We start from the raw sequence: 25609 nt of genomic DNA on the forward strand, positions 1-25609 counted from the left end.
TGCGCCTGGAGATAGATCAGCTTCTCGCGGGAGTCAGTGCGTGAGAAATATCACAGACCGAACGTTGCCGCGGGTCCCCCGTGACCCCCGTTCCAAGATTTCTCCCTCCCCCCCGGCTCCTGAGCCGAAGGGTTAACTCCCCGCCCCCCCGCCCCTCCTTTCTCCCACACCCTGGGGGACCAGTTCGACCCTGGATGGGCACGTGACTTCCCGTCCCTTGGCCACCGAGACCCGGCCGTCTCCGTGTGTTGGCCGGCTGGGTGGGCCTCCCTCCCCGTGGGGCACCTGTCCGCGCTGGAACTCGCTCAAACCCTAGACTCAAGTTGCCCTTCATCTCCCGCCCAGGACAAAGCCCAGCTGGAAAGGGTGTGGAGGAAGGCAGGAGGGCGCTCACCCTCGCCACCACCTCCCTGGGAGCGGGGCCACACCCCTCCACCAAGAGCTCCCTTCACCCAGTCCCCAAACTTCATTGCACAAAGTCTTTTTTTTTTTTTTCTTTTTGTATTAAAAAATAATAACAGACACAATATCAAAAACACAAATGCCATCGGTAGAGGGTACAGCTGAGAACACCTGGGTCCCACCTGAGGGGCAGCACCAGGGACTCCATGGTCCACCAACGTCCCCCACCCTGGAGCAGCTAGGGGTTTGGACCGCTGGGTCCTGCTTGGGCCTCGGGCCCTCCTCCTCCCTTCTAGGAAGGAGGTGGGAGAGCGAGCTGTCTCCCCCAATAAATAAGTGTAGCCCCAACCCTCAGGGACCTGGACTTGGGCTCAGCCAGGGCTTGGAGAGACCACTTCAGCAGCTCGTCAGCAGCCTTGTCCACGGGAAGGCAGGTCTCCTCACCAGCGGTGGGAGAGGAGGCTTCGCTGGGCTGGGCTGGCTGAAGGGTCCCACCCTCTGTACCCTAAGAAGCCAGAAGCTGCCCCTGGATCCTGGGCTGCTGATGGGGGTCCGGCCCCCTAAGCGGGAGAAGCTGGGGCAGTCTCCTATCGGTTGGTCCAGCCACGGCTGGTTCTGAGAGGTGGAAGAAGGGAGAAGGAAGCTTCTCATGCACTCCCAGAGGTGGCCTCAAAATGTGGTCTAGCTGGTGCCATTTTCCGTGGCAGGTAAGGCTGGACTGGATGGGCTCCCACCTTGTTCCTCCTCCTCCATGGCCAGGTCTTGGGAGCTTGAGGCCCTGGCCCCAGCTTGAGCGCCGGCCTCCTCGCCGCCCTCACCCTCGCCACTGCCGCCACCACCACCACCACCCTCGCCTCCGCCCTCCTCCATGGGCTCCAGTCCCAGTCCGTCCAGTTCCGAGAAGAGCGGGTCATCAGGGTGGCCGGGGTCTCGGGTGCTACTGCCGCAATCCACACAGGCCTCGGAGGGAAAGGGGAGAAGTCAGACGAGGTTGCTCCCTGCTAAGCTGCCATCCCAGCCCGGGAGGACTCGCCCAAAACGTGCTCCCAAAGAAGTACCAGTCCACACAGACAAGCGTGGGCCAGTGAGACTGAAAACGTACCGCTCCCTGTTGTCTGGACCCCACTATAAGACAGTCACAACATCCGTTAGCATAAAATTGGCCCGAAAAGGTCTGTAAAGACTCATGTAATGAGATACTATCTGACCCAGCAGAAAACTTAGTGGAATTAACATCCTTCAGGATTAAACACCCAAGGACAGACAATGGGGGGCGGGGGGGGGATCAGCCCCTCAGCCTCTAACCTTTCAACCCAAGCTCAATCCCCCTCCTTCTCCCTCCCGGCCCTAACATCTCTCACCATCACATCGAGGGCCCGAGGCAGCTGACCCTTCCGGACCCAGGAGTGCACAGCACCAGTTCCCTGCGCTGGTCCTCTGAGAAGCGAGGCTGTTGCTTCTGCATGGCCCGGAGCCGCTCCCGGTCCTGCTTCAGCACGGAGGCCATGTCCCTAGCCCGGGAAGGGGTGCAGAAGGCAGAGGCTGGAAGCCAGGGCCAGAGCCTGCGAGGCGGCCCTTCTTCCTCTAGGGCGGGAGCCCACCCACGGCCTCGCGCTCCGCTCAACCCCGCGCTAGGAGTTCAGGGCTTCCAAGAGCAGAGAAGCTGTCCTCAGCACGGCAAGAACGAGTGCGGGGTGAGTTCCCGGGGCCCAGGGACAGGGCAGGAAGTCCCAGGACAGAGCCAGCCCGGAAAAGAAAATCCCAAGCTCGGTGGGAAGGGGAGCGTAGGCGAGCCTCCCCACACCTCTGAAAGGGGAGGCAGAGGCGGCCCCTGAAACTCCTCACCTGGAGGGCACCTGGTAGGTCATCATGACGCGCTGGTCGGCGTTGGCCATGAGCAGCCAGATGGATCCTGGAGCACGTACTTGATGACCTGGTCCCCAGGCTCAGCCCTGGCCGGGGCGGCCCCGGCTTCGGCCTCGGAAGAGTCAACGCTGCCAAAGTACTTGCTCGTGTGGCTGCTCTGACTGCTGCCTGCGAAGCGGAGGGGCCACCGCCGCCGTCAGGCCTCCCGGGCCCGCCCTCCAGGCCACACCTGTAACCCACCGGCCTGAGGAAGCAGGGCCTGGCCTCCCAACTCCCCCGGGGTCAGAGCGGACGTGGGGGGGGCGGGGCACGCACGTGTGATGCTGGCTGAGGTGCTGCCTCCCTCGTGGGAGCCTGCCCCGGACCCGGACCCGGAGCCCAAGCCGGAGCCCGAGGAGGCGGAGCCCGTGCCAGATCGAGAATCTTCTTGCAGCAGCAACTCCAGCAGGTCGCTGGAGCCCGACAGCGCGTCCTGATTGGAGGACTCCGTTACCTCCACCTGGGCGGGGGTGAGGGGGAGCAGGGTGGGATTAAGGGGCCAACACCCAGGCGTCCCTTCAAGTGCTTCCACTGGATGGGGGACACACCCAACCCCAGTGGCCTCTGCCGCCCCTCTGTGACAGTGGGGCCGGGATGAAAGAGAAGAGAGCTGGCCCAGAGTAGGGGCGTGACGCTGGACCCTTTCCAGGAGGCACGTGCGCTCTCAGAAGTTACGGGGACGTTCTCGCCACCTGTCGGACAGGATCGTCCCTACTCCACAGACCAGGCGGCCGATTTCGCCCTCATTCAGAAATTCAGCTGGGGTCTCCCACCCCACGGACACCATCTCCTGGAGACCGAAGCCCGGCAGGCAGAGGGGGCGAAGCGTGAGGTGGAAAAGGAGTGAAGGGAAGGGGGCTGGAGGGGAGTGCTGGTAAAAGGACGCAGGGGGGTCAGTGCTCACCAGTCTGGCCTCTGGCTCAGCAGCCTCCTCACTGGGAGGCGGGGGCCCAGCACTGCTCCCAGTGCCCCCTGCAACAGCACCCCCTTCAACACGGGGGGGCTCCTCAAGCTGCAGCAGATTTAGCTGGAGTGGGGAGCTGCATCTCGAGTTGAACAGGGGAGAGTCGGGCCGGTGGGGAGGGCTGGGGGGCGGTGGGGGCAGGGACGGAGAGGGGGAGTGGGAGCCCGGGGTTGGAGGCCCTTCGGCGGGAGTCTGGGGTACCCCATAGGGATAGCCGGACGGGGTCGGAACAGGTAGTTAGGGAGCACCAAGGCTACCATTGGGGTCACTAGGGGGGGCGGGGAAAGCTGCAGGGGGCCCGGAGGCAGGGGCGGAGGGAGGAGGGTGGGGGCCTCCCCGTGGGAACACCGGGAGAGGGTAGGGCTGGACCACGGCGGGGAAGGGAGCAGTGGCCGGTGGGGGCGGCCAGGGGGCAGAGGGTGGCACGGGGGACGGGTGGGAGCTGAAGCAAGGGGCTTCAGCCCGGGGGGTCTGGTGGTGGCGTGAGCGCTTGGCTTTGGATCGGCAGTGGTGTCGGCGACCGGGGGGTGCGGGGCCGTGGTGGCAGCCTGTGGGGAGAGACCAGGGTTAGCGAGGGCCTCAGCCCGGGGGTCGGCATCCCTGCCACCCACACCGCCCTGCCACTCCGACCAGGGAGAGGGCAGAAGGCCCCGAAGAGAACCTGGCTTCCGGCCACGCAGCACAGAGGGGACGCCAGGGAGGAGAGGGAACCTTCAGGGAAGAATCACAGGAGGCAGGACGAGGGGGATTTATTGCAAAAGGAGCCAGGAAAGGAAAGGTTACAAGTGGGGTGGAGCAGAGGGTACACAGAAGACAGAGGCGCGCTGGCACATGGGAGGAAGCAGGATGCGTCCGTGGGCGAACGGGCAGGCAGCTCCGGTCCATCCCCCAAACTCCCACAGTAACGCCAGCCTGGGCGCTCCTCCGGCCGGTCGAGGCCACGCTCGGCCTGGCTTGAGGTGGAGTGATGAGATGGCCGGGAAAGCCCAGTCCCGAGTCCCGCGTCCGCCTGCAGGGAGCCTCTCTCAGGCACCTGGAGGGCTGACATCCTGCCCTTGAAGCCCCGACCCCACAGCAGCTGTCCCGGCCCGCCTGGCCTGTGTCTGGCCTGCGGTCTATAGGGGCTTCTTAGGCAGCGACAACTGGGTCACAAGTGGGCACGCTTCAGCCCCTGCCCCCAAGATGGGCTTGAAAGAGCTTACCTGGAGCAGAGCACTCCGCCTGCCTGTCTCAGTGCCAGCCCCCCAGGCTGCCTCCTCTGGCTGCAGCCCGGAACCCCCGCCTAGTAGGGAGACGCTAGCGAGGGGCCTGTCCCTAAGCAGGGCCCGGGGGCCCTGGAGCAGGAATGTCTCCCTCGAGAACCCCCTGCCCCCCGACCCCCGACAGTCTGGTCCCAGACTGGGCAGAGGACGAGGCTCAGGCTGTCCTGGGTGGCTACCTCGCTCGCCAGGGGCCAAGGGGGCCGGGGAGGAGCCGTCAAGTCCACGCAGTCGGCCGAGATCTCGGAAGCGGCTGAGGAAGCCTGCTCCTCCTTCTGTGTGTGCAGGGACAGCACGGCCTTGGTCAGGCCCACCGGGCGGTAGGCATCTGGGGCTGGGTCAGGGGCTACTGTGGGGCCTGGGGGCTGGGCTGGGGGCTGGGCCTGGAGCCAGGCCAGGCAGGTCCTCCATCATGATGATGTCTGAGGAAGGCGAGACGGAGGAAAGGTCACTGGAGTCACCTCAGGGGTTAGCACATCCATACCACACCCTCCCCATCCAACACCCAGCCGACCCCTGGCCTCTGCCCCACAGCCAAGCCTGTGCCCCACGTGCAACCCCTTGGCCTCCTCCCTGCTGAGGACTGGTTCTGGGCCCTCTTCTCCATGCAAAGCGGTCCCAGGGTGAGAGAGAACACTTAGTCCCCTCCGGTGACAGTCCCCTAGGATAAGAAACACCTCCAAGACTCTCCTTGGAAGGGAAGCTCGCTCCTTGCCCTCCCCTCACACGTCCTCCAGGGACAGCACCCGGCGACCCTTTAGGGGTTCCCAACAGTCCCTATCCTCGGACCCTCTGTGGACAGCACCACGGGGTCGGGCCCCCACCCTAGACCTTGTGTGCGAACCGACAGCGAGAACACGGAAAAACAAAGCAGTGAAGGCCGCGGGGGTGAACAGCGGGCAGCGGCCCCAAGCCAAGACGGAGACCTCCTCCTCTCCGTTAGGGGCCAGACAGGGAAGGAAAGGTGGGCAGGAGGGAGATCTGGCCAGGGGGCCGAGTGCAACCCCCTCACTCCGCGCCCATACCCGCTCCGGGGGCTTCTTGTCTCCCACGTGGACGATGGTGGAGCTGAAGCTACACTGACTGGTGACGGACACCACGCTCTCTGCCTTATTGGCCAGCGCGAGCGGGCTCAGGGCGCCTCCCCCACCGGCTCCTTCTGTGGGACGGCCCCCTCCCCGGACAGCACTGGCCGATGCATCTGTGCGGAGAGATGGCACGTCACCCCCGGGAGATCAGAGGGGGAGATCCCAGAGAAGACGTGGAAGGACAGACGGGACAGAGAACTACCGCAAATCTGAAGGCGGGGAGGGGGACGGGGTGGAGCAAGGTGGGGGCCCCAAAGGCAGAAATGCAGAGACGCTGGGCCAGGGGGCCAGGACGGGGCAGCGGGGACAGGGCGTGCACGGGGTCCTTACCTTTCCTGCCCCCAGAGGGAGCGGACCTGTCCTCTGCTTGTCATCGTCGGAGGCTGACGAGGTGGTGCAGGAGGAGGAGGCACACTTACGCTTGGTGGTGCTGGGAATGTTACAGCTTTCCAGGTACCTGCGGGGCAGGGGCGCCAGAGGGCATGAAGGCAGGGCTTGAGGTGGGCCGAGGCCAGGGCCCAGGTGGGAGAAGGTTCCGGGGTAGCCTGACCTGAGGATGCTGTCCAAGCAGTTGATCTGCTGGTAGGAACAACCATTGGCTTCTTTTCTCTCCACCTCCTCAGGGGTCAAGGTGAGTGGAGCCTGGACTGGAGCAGGGACCATCTCCAGCTCCGGGTCTGGGGACTGGCAGGAAAGGGTCTTGGCCTTGAAGGTGCCTGTGGCTGCGCCAAGGAGAGAAAAAGGAGAGACAAGCTCCTCTGGGTTGGGGTGAAGGTCAGGGGGCCCCCGGGGTCTCACTGCTCAGCCCACACCCTCACCAACTCACCAGGGAGGCGGGGCCGGGGCGGAGGCCAAGCGCGGGACTCGATGAAAAGCTGCTGTCCCTGATGTTTCACCAGGTGCACATCCTTACAGATCTGCTGGAAGGTCACCTGCAGGACAGGGCAGGGCACTGTCACTGGTCCAGGGGCACAACGCAACGAGGGGTACTAGAGGGGAGGCACAGGGACCACGGTGAACGCAGGACAGTAAGGAAAGGCACAGGAACCGGGCCTGGACAGGGGGAAACGTGACACTAGAGGGCGAAGCAGGGGAGGGACACTCACCGGGGCGGGAGGCCCGGGCCCCTCAGCGTCACCCCCGTTGCTATCACTGGAGGAGCCAGGGCTGAGGAGAGGGCCCGGGGAAGCGTCGGGGCCGACCCCACAGAGCCCGGTGGGACTGGGGCTGTGTACCGGCTGAGGCAGAGAGAGAACCTGGTTAGATGTCTCAGCCCTCCTCCCCGCGCCCCTACCCTGCCTCATCTCCGAGCCCCGCCCCTTGACAGTCCCTGTAACAGCAGCCTGTGGATCTGTTCGGACAGCTCCTGGATATCAGAGTCCAGAGACAAAGCCGGCTAGGGGCCGGAGGAGTGGAACACGTCCTCGTTCAGGGGTGCCCTGCAGGGTGGAGAAGGCTAAGTCGGGCCCTGCCCCTCCCTCGTGGTCCCAGCCCACAGGGCCAGCTCTGGGGCCCACTTACGTGCGCACTTTGTGGCGTCCCAACACAAAAGCCACCTTGCGGCTCCAGGGGTGCACGAAGCCAGCCCAGCTGGTGTCCATGGTGACGTACTCCCCATTCCTGGCGCAGAAGCGGATGGGGGAGTGATCGAAGGGCTGGCCAGCCAACTGCAGGACTGAAGGAGTGAGAAGTGAGGGGAGGGGAGGGTGGCAGGAGGCAGAGCCGGGCAAAGCAGAGGGCCGCCCACTGGAGATCCAGGACACCGAGGCCCCAAGGGACAACCACAAGCACAGCCACTGAGAGGCCCCCGCAGACAGCGGAGGAAGGAGAGCAGCAATAGAGAACTAACTCACTCTTCTTGTGGATGGCCAACATGAGGGGCCGGTCCTCAGGGTGCAGGAACAGGAGGACTGGGGCCCCCAGGAGGTCCTGGGGAAGGTAGCCCAGCAGGGGGGCGGCCCTGCGAGGGGAGGAGGCATCAGAGAGTAGCCATGGCCTCAGCCCTCCCCACCCCCTTCCCTCCAGGTCCTGAGCAAACCTTTCGTCCACATCCTGGAAGAGGCAGCTGGGCGTGTGCCGAGTAGTGAAGATCCTCTTGTCAGGAGGGATCCGGGGAGCTGGGGCACAGAGAGTGAGGCCACTGAGTTTTTCTCCAGAACGGTCCAACTTCTCAGCCCCAAGCCTCAAGCTGGCTGGCAGGCGTCCGCACAGCTGTGGGAGCCCTCTAGCCTGCACAGACGGTCTGGACCATTCTTTCACCCCACGCCAAGAGTGAAACGGAGAACCAAAGCATTCAACCTTCCCTGCTCCTAGCTCAGGATGCTTATTCAACTCTCCCCCCACTAAAAACGGACTCAAACCTTCATCCTTATGGTTCCTTCTCTGTCCCAAGATTTTGAGGGGCTGGGACCTGCCTCTCAGACTCACGTCCTACCTCGCCACTACTGTAGGGAAGTCACCCTTCTTCCTACGCCCCACCAGGCCAGGCCCATTGCCCACACACCTTCGTAACCCGAGTGGATGCGCTCTGCAATGAGCAGGCAGCATGGCTGCGCGGGGGCCCCATCCGAGACCCGGATCTTGGTCACATACGGCGTTAGGCGGAATGGCTGGTACCGAGGCCCTGAAATCCCGGTCAGGACCCCCTCTAGCAAAGGAGACAGAGAGGCACTAGTGACTCTTAGTGGAGGACCACCCACCCTTCACCTCAAGGTCATAGACCATGCAGCAAAACAGCGGGGGTGTGGATGGTGGGAGGGGGTCTGCCCCACATCCCCCACCTACCTGATACGGCAGAAGACAGACTTCTCCTGGGTGAAGTCCTTGAGGCATGAACCTGGAACAGACCAGGAGGGTGCTAAGGACAGCCCCCCACTTCCTCCCTGGCCCCTCAGAACAGGGACTCCCTGGGACTGCTGGTCCCTGGCCCCGAGCACTTGGGGACCTCACCTGCTGAGGCCCCGGCGCCCCAGGTGGGCAGGCGAGATGGGGCAGTGGAACCGTAGAAGACGCCCACATCCTGGGGGGCCAGGAGCTCAGAGAAGCGGGCGCCCCAGAACACGTCCCGCTTGCAGCGCAGCAGGGTACCCGCCTGCTCTGAGATGTAGACGATGCGGCCCGTCAGGAAGGAGACCGCCACGGAGAAGGTATCCTGGGCAGGAAAGAGAGGGCGAAAGTAGACTCAGGAGCCTCGCGACGGAGGACGGGTGGCGCGGGGGGATGGAGAGGCCGGGCCGCCCCTGACCTGGTTGCGGAGCGTATACTCAGACGTGATGTGCTCCAGCTCCTCCAGGGTATAGGTGGACATGTCCATGGCACAAGGTTCGCCCTCCTCCAGGCTCCACTGCTGGTAGTATTCTTGGTTGGCTGTAGGGCGAAGGTGGTGAGGTATCTACTGAGGAGACTGCCGCCCCCCTTCCCGCCCCCCCCCCACCCGGCCCCGGTGGCCCAGCGCCCAGCCACGGCCCTCCCAGGGAGCACCACTCACCCTGCACCTGCTTGACACAGGCCAGAGCATACTGAAGCGTGGCCAGGGTCCCGGAGCGGCCCTTGCCCCGACGCTCTGGCGGCAGCCGAAGCTTGAGCTCCCGCAGAGCCGTCATGAGTTCCTTCTGGGTCCTGGCCCGGGCGGACTGTTCACTGCTGCAGGGCCCACAGGGAGGTAAGGGGTATAGCTCTTAGGCCCAGATCGTGGCCCAGGCCCCCAGCCTTCTTCTTTGGCCCTCACCCCCACGAACCTGCAGCCACTGGTAGACGGGTTGTCCTGCTCAGAGCTGGCGCTCAGGAGGCTGTAGGCAATGGAGCTGCTGGGCGGGGAGGGACTCTGAGAGTTTGTGCTGGGGAGAAGCAGCAGGCCCACAATGAGAAGGCACCCAGGAGCAGGGCTCCCCCGCCCTGGCTCAGCCTGCGGGCTGGACCACCCCCAGACCCTGAGGCACTTGCCCACACACCTCTTGCTGCTCTCAGTGGTCTCCAGCAGGGCGGAGTCCTTGCCGTTGCCAGAGGAGGAGCTGTGTGAGCTCCGCTGGGATGCGCCCCTGGACTCGGGCCCGTTGGACTCATTGCCGCTGGAGCCATTGCTGTTGGCATCTGTGTCATCAGCCAGGCTGGGGCCAGGGCAAGACCGGTGCTGTGGCGGCCCAGGGGATGGGGCCCCTCCAGGGCAAAAGGACTCCCCCGGTCCGGAGTCCCCTCCCCCATCAGCCCCTTCCAGGGGGCCATTCATGTCTGCGCCATGGGGAGGGCAAGGGGGAAACAGAGCAGGCAGAGAGGCCACCACGAGAGCGCACGAGGGGGCCGGGCGGCCTGGCTGGGGGAGTGAGGTGGGAGACGCAAGCCTCTGAGAACTGAGAAGTTCGATCCCAGGCAGTACCTGGACAGGGAGACCAAGAAGAAGGGCGAGCTGTTAACTTTACAATCCTGCCGGCTTCATTCAGACCCTGCTCGGTCGGCCCCCAGGCCCCTAGGCCCCAGGCTTGGGAGCCCGGGTAAGTTCTGTTTCCTATTCCCACAGGCGTCTGCAGATGGGAAGGGGCCTCTCTCCAGCCTTCCCCCACTTCCCCCGCCAGCGTGGCCTGGGAAAGTAAGAGCCTGAGTATTCGACGAGAACTATGACCGTGAACCAAAGCCTGGACACTTCCCATCCTCAAATTCCCTTCAGGCCCCCACTCCGCGCCCGGACTCCCAAGGCCTCAGAGCAGGGGGTATGCCTGTCGTCTCCTATATTTAGGCCTCCAGGCTAATTTTATCCGGGGGCGGTGCCACCCCCGCTGCACATGCGCACAGACATGCGCGGACCCACCACGCGATTCCGCCGCCGCCGCGGTCGCCAGGGAAACCGACGTCAGCAGCTGAGCTCAGCGGTTGCTGGAGGGACCACGGGAGGGCGGGAGGGGCGACCCCTCCCCCATTTCCCGGCGGAGCCAGGGATCGACCCACTCCCACGCTGGCGGGCGCGGCCCGGGGTCGCCCACCTCTAGTACACCCCCAGGCCCTGCAGGGCTCGGTGGCCGTAAGAAGAAGGGCTGCCCATGGGGTTTCCAGAGGCTGGCCTTGCTCCCCAGGGCAAAACACAACCGCCACCGCCCTCCGCGCAAAAGCTCCCCAGCCTGGCCTTCGCCTGGATCTCGGTCATTGTGGTCAAGACGACCCAGCCTGTCCTCCTCCGGCCCCCGCACCCTCTCCCGACCCACAGGACTGAAGCCGGCACCTGCCATTGTCAGGGACTCAGGAATCCTCTCTCTTCGGTCCTCTACTTTCTAGATTACCCCCCCCCCCCAACACACACACACACACTCCGCCCCCATCCGAAGCAGACACACTCAGCCCTGAGCAAGGGACGCACAAACGCCAGCGGATAGTTCTTCCCCTACTCCTCGTCCAACCACACCCCCAGCCCCCGAGCATTTTCTGAGCGCCAGGAGAAAAAGGAAGGCTGTGGCCAACAGCAGGAACTAGCGCCGGGAACGGGATGTTCCAGCCCGAACCAGGCTTACATCACGGCCGGCGCGGGGCCAGGGCCTGGAGGGGGGAGCGCGGGCAGCGCGGAAAGCCTGAAGGGGTCCCGGTGCCGGGGCAAAACCGAAGACCCCCGAGTGACAAGAGAGGCGGCGGCGGCAGGCCTGCCGAGGGTCGGACGTGGGGCCGGGGTAGCTGGAAGGAGAGGTCAAGGCTGGAGGTAGGGTAAGAGGATCAGGAGTGCGGACAGCCGGCACAGGGTTGCGAGGAACACCCATGTTACACCCGAAGGCAGAGAGAGAGGGGGTGGACAGCGGCAAGGACGGCGGACTGCGGGTGAGCCGTCCGAGCGCCCGGGCCGAAAGCGGCGCATCAGGCTGGAAGTGGCGGCGGTCCGGCTTGGGGCGGGAGACCGGTCCCCGGATGGCCCTGGAGATGCCTACCTGGCCGCGCGAGCGCCCTCCGGCCGCCTGCCCGCCGCCGTTGCAGCCCTCAGCCGAGTGGAAGCTTCGCGGGGCCAGGAGGCGGGTTGCATAATGCCAGGCACTGCCCCTCATTGGCCTCCTGCCGGCTGAGCCGCAGGCCCCGCCCCCGATTGGCTGGGGATCTCGTCCCGGCGTCTGATTGGTTACTGGCCCCTACTGAGGTCAGGGCTGTGTCACACACACGGGCGCACGTGGACCTGGGTGCTGGCGCTGGGCTGAAGGGCCCCAGACACCACCACCCAGCCAATGGGCGCAGGACGCCTTGCACAGTGAATAATGGAAGGGTGGGGAGGGGACGTAAGCTCCCCTCTTCAGGGAAAATGCCTGGGCCGCGGTAGGTGCTTAAAGATGTCTGCTTCCTGAACTGTCCAACCCAGCACAGCAGGACACCTTGGCCTTGCCAGAGGTGGGAAAAGGAATGCGTACTCGGGGGGGGGGGGGGGGGGGAGCTGGATGAGATGGCTGGTCCCCGGGAGGAGCAGGGCACACAGAAACTCGGCTTGGCTTTTCCTGGGTTCCTCTCCCCAGCCTTGTCATCACAATACAGCCATTTTACCCAGCCCCTTCCTCTGACACTTCAAATCCTGTGGACAGCTGGGAGGATGGCAATTGAGGGTCCCCTGTGATAGGGGGTGGAGTGCAGGGCAGGATGCAAACAACAGAAGGGGCAGCCAGAGCCAATAAGGGCTGTAAAGGGAAACAATGGCAGGTGCTTCTGTACCCAATCAGAGAAAAGGTCTCCGGGCAGCCTACGTGGTGACTAGTGCTTCTTCTCTCCTCAGGATGCAGCCACCCACAGTTAGGGCTGCCCCAAAAGTGGGGGCCAGGAAGGCAGGACTATAGAGAACAAAGCCCGTGGCTAAGAGATCAAGGGGGACCCCACAGAGACACAGGTGAAGTGGCAAGGACTTCAGATCCCCACCACTAGGACAAGAGAAAGCCAAAGACCTCGTTTGCCACCTCTCTGTATTCCCCAGAACCCCAGGACTGGACCTGACACATGGTAGATGATCAATAAACATGATGATTTTGTTGTTGTTAACAAGGATAGATGGGGGAGGGGAAGGGGCCCCAGCAATGGAAAAGGTGCTGGAAATTATGTTTTTTCAAGGAGGGGGCAGAGCAGACCACTGGAAGTGCCAGGCTGGGCTGGGGGAAACTGCAGTGACAGACCCCTCCATCCAAGACGGTGGGTAGATCCTCTCAGGGCTCCCTGTTAACGTGGGCAGCAAGTGAAGAGACCCCCAAGCTGATGCTGACACAATCAGCTGTCGGTGCCCTTCCTCCCTGTCACGTGGCCTAAGCCTTCCTTAACAATGGTGTTCCCCGTGGAGGGGCCAGGAGGAGGGCTCCGTGGAAAAGCTGGGACACAGGGATGTCATAAAATAACCCAGAAAAACCAAAGCCGGAAAACAGAGAAAACAAAGGATTCAGGTCTCGTCTCCTGGAAAACGTCCTCCCAACTCATATACTGTGGCCCAGTCCCCAGGCGCATTTTCAGACTCCTCTCCTCTGGAAACGGTTTTTCTTCCTCCCCAGTTCTCCCCCTGGGATCTGGATGTGATCCCCGCTGACAGAGGCCCTGCCGGCTCTGCCACCGCCCACCTGCATATCTACACTTTGCATCGACAAAGGGGTCCAGCGCCCCAGCGGCCCCCACCTGCTCGCAAGGCCCTGGTCGTCCAGCCTCACAGTCCCCACAGTGACCGGGCCCCGCTGCCGTCAATGGAGGAGAGGGGGCGGGAGAGAGCGGTGACGTCAAAGCGGAGGAAGAGGGCGGAGCGAGGCAGCCGGGGAATGTGGGACAGGGAGGCTGGAGAGGCTGTGGTTTGGGAGGCGGCCAGCCCGAGAGGGCGGCGGCCCGCGCACTTGGGAACATCATGTTCTCTTGGCCGGAGGCCCAGGACATGCACCCGGCTCGGGCGCCTCCCCCAGCCAAAGACAGCCGTCCTGTCCCAAAGCCAGGGATTCCTGGAGAGAGGATTAGGAGGAAGGGGTCCCCCGCCCCCGCCCCTACGCCTGGCTCTCTCCCCAAGATTCACATCCGCCCTTCCCTCGGCCCGTTCGCCCCGCTGCTGGCACGGGCTCCGCCCTCCCCTCCCAAACTGTACACATCTGCTGGCCCAGTCCCAAAGAGCCAGGGCGGGGAAGTTGGAGGCCAGGTTCTGCGAGAGCACACGCACCTTTGCTCCCTCCCGGAGGCCCCCTCAGCGCCGGAATCTCGTGTTACTATGGCAGCAGAGAGAGGGAGGAGGGGCAGGGAGAAGAATGGGTCTAGGATGAGGAAATCGAACTAGGACGGAGCAAGTGGCCCGGCCTGGGGCCTGGATCCTGGAGGACGGACATAGGGTGGAACGACGGTTTGGGCTGGTGCCTGACGATCAGAAGAACCAGGAAGAGGGAAATGGAGAGGGAGTCACCAAAACTTGGCCGAAAAACTTGAGAACGTGAGATTATAGTTCCCAACCACCAGCATTCCTGTCACTGTTGTTTTGATATCCTACAGCCATTTTTTTTAGCTAAACACACACATACACACACACACACACACACACACACACACACACACACACACACTAAAACATGAGGCACTGTGCTAAGCACTAAACGTATATTCTCTTATTTAATCCCCAGAACAAGCCCGTGAGATGGGTATTATTATCCCCATTTCCACAGAGCCAGAAGTTACTAAACTTGCCTCCTAATATGTTCTCAGGCTCTTAACAAACAAAACCTAGGGGTCAAATCTGAGCTCTGATAATGATTTGTCATTCTGGCATCTCATCCTTCGGGAACCTGGGAATCTGGGCCTCTCAAATATCCAGCCGATTCTAAGTTTGGTGCCTGGGACACAGTCTCCATCCAGTCCCTCTGCTCCCTGGGCCTGGTCTCAGACATTCCGTATGCACTCCCCACATGCTCCCAATCACCTCAGCCCCGGTTTACACATGCTCCCAAAGTCCTTGAGGTCACCTTAGTGGCCACCAGCCCCAGGGATCTCCTAGGAACCCCACCTTGTCACTCTTCCACCTTAGCCCAGGTCACTTTACCGCAGGCCTGTTTGCACAGATAGTAGAGTACCCTGTTTGTGCCTGCTCACCGCCAGGGGCTCCAGAAGACACGTGCAGAGACAGTCGGCACAACCCTGTCCTCCCTCTCAGGACCCAACAACAGCTGCTACTCTACCTTTCCTCCCGGGGGCGGCTCCAAGGCCCAACCCCTCCTCTTTAGACACAAGAAAGACATCCAGAGCCTCGATGTGACTGGCTCTGGGTCACATCTCCCCTCGCCACCTCGCCATCCTTTCTCAAATCACTATGTCAACCCTCTGGCACCTGCCCTACGGGGGACTCCCTGAAGCCTCAGAACCCCGCTCTTTCAAATGCTTCAGGCGCCTATTCAAACACGAGCCAAGCACTGGGACGTCCCCCACCCACCCTCAGGGATCCTGTCCCCATACCTCCCTCGCCAAGGCCCCACCCTCCCAGGATCCCCTGGATCAGTCGGGGTCCAGGTACCTAGGGAGGTGAGGAATGTACCCGGTGTCCGAGCCTCCCTCCCTCGTCCCTCGAGGGCTGAGTTCGCCGTCCTACTCCCCACATCCATCAGAGCTCCCACAGCGGTGATCCTGGATTCGCATGACCCTCCCCCAACTCTGTGGACAGCGTCCCTGAAAGAACACAGCACCCCGGAGAGGCGCGCGCTGACCGCCGCCCACCTCCCCCCACCCGCGAGCACTCACCCTCCGCAAGCGCAAAGAGGCTACAGTGGCTTCCCTGCCCGGGCGCCAGCGCCTGGGACCAGCTCCTGCAGGCCCGCCCCCCACCCCCACCCCCGCCACGGCCGCGCGGCCACGCCCCTCGAGCTCATTGGCCTAAGGGTGCCGACCCATGCCCCGCGCCGCGTGCGTCCGCCCGGCCCTCGCATAGCCACCATTGGCGCCACCCGCCGCCGTCATCTCCTCATTGGTCAGCTTGCCAACCCGCAGTGACAGCTCCACGTGCGAGAGGGGCCGCCCCGGCGCGCTGATTGGGAGTCCGCCGGGAAGTCACGCCCCCATCCACTTCGCGAGTTCGTATTGGCTGTGCCGCCATCCTCAGACCCGCCTAGTTCGGGAACGCGAACGCTAGTCCAGCCCTCCGAACTTCCTCATAGGCTGAGAGGTCTCGGAGCTGTAGAGGACACGTGCCGGCGCTCTCACGCGGCAGCTTGTTTACCTGGAAGCTGGGGATTTTCCTTGACGACACTAGTACCGGAGACTGCGGCTCTGCGCAGGCGCAGCGAGGGTGACCTGCACGCAGGCGCAGATGTGAGCGGCGGTGGCGATGGTTGGGGGAGCTTTATGCCAAGACTCGGGCTAGCTGTCCCGGGCGTGACAAGAGCGCCCCCAGCGCTGGGACTCCGGCCCTGGGTCCCTGCGGCCCCGGGAAGCTGGAAGGTGCCGGCCTAAGAGGGTCTTCCTATCTCGGCGCCGCGTGTTGATGAAGATGATGGTTGGCTCCCGATGGTTTCCTGTGGACCGAGCCAGGCGCTTCTCACAAATCCGGAGGCCGTCTCACTTACTACTACTCCGCCCTACAAATGAGACTGAGCTCCAGGGAGGTTACATAATCCGTCTGGATTAACACTCCAGTCCATAACGGGGCCGTGATTTAGATCCAGGTCCTTGACACTTATAAAGAAGGTGGGTCCCTAGGGCGAATGAGAACCTTAAACCTGGAAAGGATTCAGTAGATGAACGGAAAAACGCCCTGAGCACGTTATGGAACATAGTAAGCCCGAAATAAATGGTGGATATTACTATAATGACTGCCTCCCTAGTTCTAAGAATCACCTGGGCCTCTTAGAACACCTATTTGTAAAAGCGTCCTTGGCAGACAAGTTTGGGCACACTCTCTTGATTTCCCGTACTGCTGAATCCTCCCGCTGCATCCCAGAGAAGTCGGCCCTCCAGAGCTGGTCTGGCACCCTCCACTCATTGTTGAAGCAGCTGGGGTCGGGGATGCTAGGGTGTCACATCAGGGACGTCAAGGACCTGGAGACTGTGGGGGCTCAGCGTGGGGTCTAGAGTCACCAATCCTACAACAAGGTGCAGGGGCGGCAGGCCAGTCTGTGGCCTGCTCCATACCACACTCCGCTGGGTCTCTCTGAGCCAATTTGTTCCGTATTTATGAACCCCTTCTGGATGCTGGCACTGCGCTAGGCACCCAGGGGAAGGGATGTTTCGAAGAAGACGGCCGTCTACTTCAGGCCTAGGAAGGAGTAAATGACCATGGGAGCAAATGCAGAGCATCCGGGAATTAAATCAAGGGGTAGAAAGGGATCCAGGAGCAGGAGAAGGCCTCCAGGGAAGAGAAACGGGGCAAGCTGGGAAGCCCAAGCCTCCAGGTTCACCAGGCTGACACAGGGATCAAGACGGCTTCCCCTTATCGGCGCCTGGTGCCCACCCGTGGCCACTGTGGGAATCACACTTTGCTGTGCCCAAGGTCAGGCCCTCCAGCAAAGCTCAGTCCGGTTCCAAATGGATCTTCTCAACTTTCCTGTTAAACCTGCGGATCCAATCCCCACCCCACCCCGCCCCCACTGGTTAAGAAAAGGTCTTAGAACACACACCAGCTGTACTCATTACACATTTATTGTACATTTTCACAATCTGGATGCGTCACAGAATTGGGGGCATGGGGGAGGGAAGGGGGGCAGGGGACACTGGGATAACATGGGGGGGTCTAGAACACAACACCCCCACCCCAGCATCTCTCCCTACCCTTTCACACCACAGCTCAGATCTCCCTGCTCCCCCGTCCACACAGAAACCTTGAGTGTGGGGGGAAGAAAGAGTTTGGGGGGGGTCCCCTCCAGCAGATTAAGGGACTGTACCCTCAGACCCCTAAAATTGTGCCATTTAAAAAGACATTAGACCCTTCCTCTATCACTTCACCTAAGGAGGAGACAACGCTCTGGGCTCGACTGCCCTGGAAAGGGGCGAGAATCCCCATCTTCCAGCAAGTCCCATACACTCATTGGCAGTGACTAGTACCCCCGCCCTGACTTCAGGGGGGCAGTCAGAGGAGCTGGGCAGTGATGGGAGCCACAACCCCCCCAAATTAGGGAGGGGAGTTTTCAGTCCAACCCCCAGCAAGGGTGGGGCCAGATCTCAGGCAGGAATTGGGGGGATTCTCTGCCCTGCCCCACTCCTCCCCAAGGCAGTGATGACCCCCCACACACTGGCAGCCATCTCTCCCAAAAGAGTCAGATTGCGGCCAACCCCCAAACTCTCCCGGCAGGAGGAGGAGGAGGAGGCAGATCAGGCGGATGGGAGGGAGGGAGACCCCATGGGAATGTCGGTTGAGTGCCCCACATGAAAACTGGGGAGCACGAATGTGGGGAGAGACTCCAAGTGGCAAAACTATTGGTCCTTCATGACACACTGAACTCCGAGACACTTCCACACCAGCTGGGGGGAGGGGGGAGGGAGGGGAGGGGACAAGAGGTTTGGAAAATGGGGGTAGGGGAGGCAAACTGGACTAGAGGGGGCTAGGAGGGGGTGATTCTGGGGGCCAGAAGGTTCTGGCTCCCCAAAAGCCCAGGCTCCCACCACCTGCAAGTAACGTCATGCAAATGAAAGTGATACAAGGACCATGGGGACTAGCGCCTCAGTAAAAAAGCAACACGGGTTGAAAGAATGAAGGATGATGGAACAAAAGAGAAGGAAACCAAAAGGGATGTCAGTATGTAAATGAGGCTAATTAACATGCTGGAAGCTCCCAGAAGACCTTGGGATTCTTAGGACCAAGTGGGGCCAGTCTCAGGGCCTCCCGACAATGCAAAGATGCACCTAGGGAGGCCTGGACAGTTGCTTTTTGTTTTTTGTTTTTTGTTGGGGGTGGGGGTGCAGGGAAGGCCAGGGTGGGAGGAAGGATCAGCTAAATCCAAGGGAAAGAGGAGAGGAAGAGGGACTATTGCATAGCAGATGCAAATGAAAGGACTAGGGGCTGGTCAGGAAGAGAGGGAAGGGGCGGGAGGAAAAGAGAAAAGAGATGGGAACTTCAGGAAGGGGTGTTAAGGACAACCGGAAAAATCTTCTAGTAATAAAACTACAAACAGACCAAATATATATAATATTATATATGTATAAATAACAGCTGGCTATTTACAGGGGGGGCACACACACAGGGACACACACACGCGGATCCAGGGGAGGGGGGGCTGGAAGATATGGCTGAGAGGTGGAGGAGCGGCTGGGGATGGGGGGGGGGGTGGGGAGAGGCCCTTCTCTGGGCAGGGCGGGCTCCTCGGGGGTTTAAGAGCTGAAGTAAACTGTAGAGAAGGAAAGAGAAGGAAGAAGAGAGAAGGGGAGAAAGAAAGAGAGAGAAAGCAGTGTGTCAGGCCTGGCCCTGCTCCCATCCCCGCCCCCCACGGCCCAGCCCTCTCAGCCTTAGGGTCTTCATCTGTAAAGCAAGGGGCTGGACTGGTAGGTTCCAAGGTCTCTTCAAGTCCATGGTATGGCCCTGGGGCCACAGGCTCTTAATCCTCTGGGCCTCTGGGCCCACAAGCGCTCAAACAGTAGGATGTCTGGCTTCCTAGCCGTGTCTCAAGCCCCTGGGCTTTGCCTGCTCTCCCACTTCCCAATTCCAAGGTCCCCAGACTGGGCTCTTAGGCCCAAAATCTATCCTCAGGGAGCAGTGGGGATTCACCAGCGTTCCTGTTTCCAAAAATCTTAACAAAAGTTGCCCAGAACCAGGCAAAGTGAAGACTAAACAGCATCGAGGTTTTGGGCTCTAGATGGATCAGAGCTGCGATCGGCAGCTATACGTGCTTTCTGCTGAATAGTAAAATCTAGGTTAATGACCTTCAAAACCTAGAAGGGGAAACCTCTCCAGAGAAAGGGCCCTAGCCACTGCTGCCCTACTCACCGATGATGATGATGAGGATGATGGCGCAAATCACTCCCAAGATGATCATCATCTGGGGACGAGAGGGGGGGGGGGTCAGCAACACAGACCGTGACACCCCCATTCACCCACCAGTTCTCTTACCAGCCCCCTCCTGCGTGCCTCCACTCCACCCTCACCTTGAGGTTTTTCCACCAGTATTTGCGCTTGAGCTTGGCTGCACTTGTTTCAAACTGGGAGGCCCCTGCCTGGAGGGCATCTGCACGGTCGTCCAGTTCTGACAGCTTCTGGTCCCGCTCCAGGACCTTGTCCACGTTCACCCTCATGATGTCCACCACCTGGGGGAGGGGCCCGCGAGGCAGGGGGTGTGCCAAGGCCGCCTCAATGAGGGCACTCCTCAACCGTGCACCCACAGAGAACATGCACCCCGATGGTGCCAGGCTAACATGCCAAGGACACACAGAGAACATGCCTAGCAACCTGGGGACATGCAAGGAGCACACATCAGGGGCACGCTGAGGACCAGACATCTCAGATGTCACAGCAGCACCCTCTATGCACTGAGCCTCAAGCAGCCTGTCCATCACCGGGCCACACCTGCCGGGGCCGAAACACCCCAGGACAGCAAGGCTGACTAATGCCCCAGGGCCCTTGCAAGTGCATGCTCAACAGGGAAGGGGCATGGCGTGTCTTTGTCCCCAAACTCACAGACTCACCACCTCCAACCAAGATGGGCCCCCACACCGCTATGCCAACCCTCAGGGTCCTTCCCGCTGCCGTTGACACCCCTCGCACTCACCTCATCCACCTGGGCCTGGGTCTGCTGCAGTCTCCTGTTACTGGTGAGGTTTGGAGGAGGCGCAGGGGGGCCTCCCTCCCCAGCTGGGGCGGCGGGGGGGGCGGTGGCAGCGGTAGCCGACCTGAGGGGCAGGGGCGGATTACGACCCAGGGCCTCCAGCCACAAGCCCCGCGGCCAGGGCTCCGCCCATCCTCCTGTCCATCCATCCGTCCCTCCCTTTCTCCTTCCCGGGAGGAAGGCCGCCGATGGGAACCCTGGATTTCGTCCGGCTCCGCCGCCGCCAAGCCGCGTGACCTTGAGTCGGGCCCCCTCCCCCCCACCTCCGGGCCTCAGTTTCCCCGCCTGTCAAATAAGGGCGACCTCAAAGACAAGGTCCGGGATCGCCCCGAAATGACTGGCGGCAGCATGACAGGGGCGGGCGGACGCCGGGGCCGCTCCATCCCGGGGCCATCGCCCGCGCGGCCAGCCCGGGAGCGGCGCTCTCCAGCTACCCGCGCGCAGTCACGGGCGCCGGCCTAGCCTCGGGGCGCGGGCCGAACCCCGGGCGACCCCCGCACCGGCTCCCAAGGGCGGCGGCCGGCGCAGGCAGACAGGCCCGGTGCGGGCGCGGGCGGCCGACTCACATGGCGGGGGCGGCGGGAGGACGACTCGGCAGCGGCGGCGGCGGCGGCGGCTGCGGCGGCGGCGGCGGCGGCTCGCGCTGGCTCCGACTGGCGCTGGCTGCCCGGGAGCGTGGAAGATGGCGGCCGCACGTCACCCACATCCGGGCACTGCGGGCGGGGGCGGGGCCCGGCAGGCGACGCGTCGGGAGCCTGGGCGGTGGGGGCGGGGCCGGCGGGGCAGCGAGCCCCCCGCCCTCCGCCGCCGCTCCCGCACCTGCGGCTGCACCGTGAGCCCCGAACCCGGGTGCTGCGGCTCCCCGCGCCCACCGCCAGCCCGCCCCGTCGCGCCGCAGCCCTCCCAGCCGCCCCTCGCCACTGCCCTCTGCTGCTGATGGCGCCCCTGAGCCCCGGGCCACGTCCTCCCCCACCCGCGAAACCCGTCAACCAGTCAGCACTCCACACACACACCGCCCCCTCCCCCGCAAGGCCTCGGCCTGCGCCCGGGTCCCGACGCCAGCGACCAGCCTCAGTGTTGCAGGGGGCTGGGGTGGGAGGTTAGAAGGGGCAAGCGCAGGTCTCCGGACCACGCCGCGGAGGTGGATGGGGCGGAGGGAGTTGGTCCCCTCGGCCCGCCCCGCAGGTGGAGGGCTCCGGGGAGGCCTGGAGCCCCTGGCCGCTGAGTAACGGGATGTAAAGAAAGGGAGAAGAGGCAGGCTCTCCCCACCCCCACCCCAACCCCAACCAAGTCACTGCAGGGTGTGGGGCTCAGACCAGGGGTGCTTGGCAGGCCGGCCCAGCTGAGGTAGGCCAAGGTGAAGGCCAGGGAAGAGGGCACGAGGCTTCCCCGCGGGGCTGCTTCACGTGGTGGCCACAGACCCGCAGACCGGCCAAAACCCAGCTCTGTCCCAGAGTTGGGTCAGCTACCCGGGCGACAGGAGGACTCAGCCTCTGGTCCCAGGCTGCGACAGGAGGGGGCTTTGGGGTTTTCTGTTTGTTTGGTTTGTTTTTCTTTAGGGGGAAAGACAGTCGGCATGAACTGCCCTGCAGTGCCCAGGTACATACTACTTTACACGCGGATCAGCCTCATAGGTGTGACCTTGGCCAGTTCCTGTCCTGTCCCTAGACCCCAAATACATAACATCTGTAGGCACTACACATACAGTTGTTAAAATGCCTTGATCTGGAACATGGTGAGAGATTATTCACATCCCCTTCCATCCCTGACTGGTCTCTTTAGGTCCCTCTAAACAGCAGCTGCATCCAGTCCGCTCATCCCCAGCAGGCCTGGCCCTTCGGAGAGAAGATGGGACCAGATGAGCTGACCGTCTTGTGGGGTGGGTCAAGACAAGCCCCAAAAGTGAAGAAAGATATATCTTAGGGGAGGAATAGCCCTGGGGGGGGGGGCGGGTTGCTCATTGAATCCCTGGAAGGGGAGCAGAGGGAGGCTGCTGGCCTTGGTCTCAGAGACAGACGGGAGCCAGCTTCTTCCCTCCCCCACCCTGGCCTCCCGTGTGAGAACCTCCCTAATGCAGCGCCCCCACCCCCTCCCAGCCAGCCGAAGCCTGGGGACTGGCTGTGTCACCAGAGGTGTCATTTCCCAGCCGTCTGGAGAAGGTGAGTGAACTGGGAGCTCGTGGTGGGTGTGGGGACTCAGCAGATCTAAGATAAGATCCTCTCGGCTGCTTCCCCTTCCCAGAGCAGCCACTTGCCTGGCCCTTGTGCAGCGGCACAGGACGCCCAGGACGTCTGGGCGGCTCAGCCTCTGTGCAAAGGAAGAAAAGAGCAGCCTCTCTGAAGACTCAGATGGCACTGTGGGGTGCTAGCTTTTGCTTTTTGGCCTCGAGACTACTCTATTTTCTAGCCAGAGAACAAAGATGCCAAATTCCAGCCTTTTAAGTTCAAAAGCTGCAGTGTCCGGGTCTAAGACAGGGAAGGTTGGAAGGAAATAGGCCCCTCCGCCACCGGCCCGGAGACCCTGCACCGGCTGGGGAGAAGCTGTTGGAGGACCAGACCAGATGTTAGACATTGCTTTAGGAGTGATCCTCATTTTCCCCAATGGCCAAATCCAGAGGACATGGAAGGGACAGAACCCAGAATAAATCCGGGGAGCCAAGGCCGTGAAGTGTGGCTTGGAAAGCTGGCACATTGCTATTGAGTCCTGGGGGCAGGAGCACAAGAGCAGAAATGAGGGCCCGTATGATCCACGGAGGTGGGGACTTACGAGGATTTATCTCAGAGGAGTCTCACTGAGCAGCCCACCCAAATTTAGATCAATGGTGGAGGCAGGAGAAGGGGTGGCGTGGGATAACTGAGTTCACCTGGAAATGGGTAAGGGAATGTTTTCTGCAAGCAGTAGAAGGGAGACCCAAAATAGAAGTTGAACTAAAGGAAAATATTTACAGACTGAGATGATGGAGGTTTCTACATTCACCTGCGTTTGATAGCCAGCTCTCTGGGCCCCACTCCCCAGGCTCATTCAAAAGAGGTTGGGGGGGGGGGCAAGTTCATTTCTAACAAGCACCTATGGTGATTCTGATGTAGGCGGCACAGAGAAAAACTTTAATAAAGGCTTTCTTTTACTGCGGTTTCCTCTGCTAACAACAACTGATTTAGAAGTTGGGATGGAATGGGGTGGGCCGGGTCATTCCCATACCGACTCATGAACTTGTTCCATCCGTGAGTCAAACCTGACCAAACAGTAATTAATTTCAGAAACTTTGCCCCTCGATGCTAGTAAAGAAAAGGCCTTCTAATTAAGAGTAGGAGCAAATGCCACCTGGAGTAGAGCCCCAGGGGCTAGCCCCACCTCTGTCACAATCAGCTGGCAAAACCTGTGACCGCTGTGACCTCTGGCTGAGCCCTCCAGTCCCGAAGGCTCAGGGGCTGCCTGCCAAGCCCTGGGCTCCTGGAGAGAAAGGAAACCACCAGGAGTCTACCAGGAGCCCACTGTGCCAGGAGCTTCCGGTGGATTGCTATAGGCATGGTTGTTTTTTGTTTTTGTTAAATATTTATTTTTGAGAGAGAGAGAGAGAGAGAGTGCGGGCGCACGTGCGCAAGCAGGAGAGGGGCAGAGAGAGAGGGAGACACAGAATCTGAAGCAGGCTCCACGCTCTGAGCTGTCAGCACAGAGCCTGATGCGGGGCTCGAACCCACAGACTGAGAGATCATGACCCGGGCTGATGTCAGACGCTTAACGGACCAGGCCACCCGGGCGCCCCTACAAATCACAAGTACAAAAGAATGCACAGCAAACCCTCACTCTGAGCTCCGCCCCCACCACCCTCTGCAACACGGCCGCTGTGTGCAGTCTTGTAAATCCTCCAGAATGGTTGGTGCAGACACACAGACGTAGATGCTTTTTTCTTTTGAAAAACACAAATGCTCAGACGATATGCGTGAAGTTGCCCCTTCCTTTTTTTAGCTTTCTAATTATAGGCTATTTTTTTCTCTTGTGCAACCTCCTTGTTATCTGTCTCTTCCAGTTTCTTTTGTTTGTTTTTTTAAAAAATGGGAAGATTGTCTTTCTCATTTCGCAGGCCTATCTCAAATGTCTGCTGGTTCCTGCCTTTATTTATTTATTTTTTTTTAAATTTTTTTTTCAACGTTTATTTATTTTGGGGACAGAGAGAGACAGAGCATGAACGGGGGAGGGGCAGAGAGAGAGGGAGACACAGAATCGGAAACAGGCTCCAGACTCCGAGCCATCAGCCCAGAGCCCGACGCGGGGCTCGAACTCACGGACCGCGAGATCGTGACCCGGCTGAAGTCGGACGCTTAACCGACTGCGCCACCCAGGCGCCCCTGGTTCCTGCCTTTATAGGGAGGCACCAAGAAGCTGATTGGAAGCTGTGTGTGTGCGCATGTGCGCGTGTGCGCGTGTGTGCGCGTGCGTGCGTGTGCAGGGCGGGCATTCACTGACCACTGGCTTTCCTGCAGGACAGTGGAAAACTTTTCAAAGGGGCTCCCCGGTGCTGACAGATGGCAGGATTTCTCTGGGGCTGCTCAGTTTTTTGGGAGACGCATACCCTGGATGTTCCATCTCTGCCCTCGCTGTGTATGGAGGGAGCAGGATCGGGGACGGCTGGGGGCTCAAATCAGGATGCGGAGGGGTGATGTGTGCGACTCAGGTCTTCTGACAGGTGACAGAGCACCAAGAGTCCCAACATTCTGAAAACAGGCCCTCGGCCACCCCCCCACCCCCCCTCCCATGTTCAGCCAGGCCTTGACCGGGGGATCTGGTGACCTCCAGGACCTTCGGACGCCATGCCCTGACTCCCTCTGCCCTTGTCCTTGCGTGGTCTGCCATCACCCTTCAGCCACCATGTAGCCTTGAGCGCCTTGTTGAAATCTCATGTCCACAGCTGTCTCGGGTCTCTTGGTCCTTGTAGATGTATCCACCTTTGACTTCTCTCGTTATTTAATTCAGATTTGGAAGGGAGGGAAGACAAATGTTCATAGCCAATCTCCCAGATTATCCAGAAAACTTACCACACTTTAATCCTTCAAGGACCAGCTTTTTAGGTTGTTTCTTTTTTTCTTTGCTATTATAACAGTGCTCTTAGGAATGCTGTTCTATATACTTGCCATGATGAACTGACTCTCACGACAACCCTATGAGGTTGGTATTGTCTTGATTTTACATTAGGGGAAAACTAGGCTCAGAGAAATGCCTCGATGGAGTCTTTTTAAATTAATGAATCACCTCCCCCCCCCCCCCACATACAGAATGATACCTGTTTTAAAAAGTTTTTGTGTG

At 61.2% G+C, this 25609-nt stretch overlaps 2 protein-coding genes and 1 long non-coding RNA gene across 3 annotated transcripts; 1 reads left to right on the forward strand and 2 right to left on the reverse strand.

Annotated features, from left to right (window-relative positions):
• Positions 1–504: 504 nt before the first annotated feature.
• Positions 505–11619, reverse strand: PER1 (period circadian regulator 1). The gene is given in 31 exon segments (XM_030296013.1): positions 505–1362; positions 1764–1822; positions 1825–1913; positions 2248–2308; positions 2311–2436; positions 2584–2767; positions 3212–3501; positions 3504–3546; positions 3548–3819; positions 4710–4793; positions 4796–4892; positions 4894–4956; positions 5559–5677; positions 5680–5731; positions 5949–6075; positions 6169–6340; positions 6445–6550; positions 6725–6859; positions 6952–7057; positions 7140–7293; positions 7472–7578; positions 7657–7735; positions 8122–8245; positions 8247–8265; positions 8403–8454; positions 8568–8769; positions 8863–8984; positions 9106–9260; positions 9356–9454; positions 9569–9990; positions 11519–11619. Coding segments are annotated over 30 exon segments (3852 nt in total). The 5' UTR covers positions 9844–9990; positions 11519–11619; the 3' UTR covers positions 505–1083.
• Positions 11620–17174: 5555 nt separating this feature from the next.
• VAMP2 (vesicle associated membrane protein 2) lies at positions 17175–20548 on the reverse strand. The gene is made up of 4 exons (XM_030295956.1): positions 20252–20548; positions 19632–19932; positions 19474–19525; positions 17175–18877 (listed from the first exon to the last, which is right to left on the reverse strand). Exons 1-4 carry the CDS (start codon positions 20455–20457, stop codon positions 18861–18863), a joined length of 576 nt encoding a protein of 191 aa, XP_030151816.1. The 5' UTR covers positions 20458–20548; the 3' UTR covers positions 17175–18860.
• Positions 20549–21430: 882 nt separating this feature from the next.
• LOC115501234 lies at positions 21431–22494 on the forward strand. Its single transcript, XR_004342893.1, has 3 exons — positions 21431–21907; positions 22091–22187; positions 22405–22494. It is a non-coding gene; the product is annotated as an uncharacterized LOC115501234 (long non-coding RNA).
• Positions 22495–25609: the final 3115 nt, after the last annotated feature.

The sequence above is a fragment of the Lynx canadensis genome, chromosome E1, assembly GCF_007474595.2.
Source record: "Lynx canadensis isolate LIC74 chromosome E1, mLynCan4.pri.v2, whole genome shotgun sequence".
Classification (NCBI taxonomy): Eukaryota; Metazoa; Chordata; class Mammalia; order Carnivora; family Felidae; genus Lynx; species Lynx canadensis.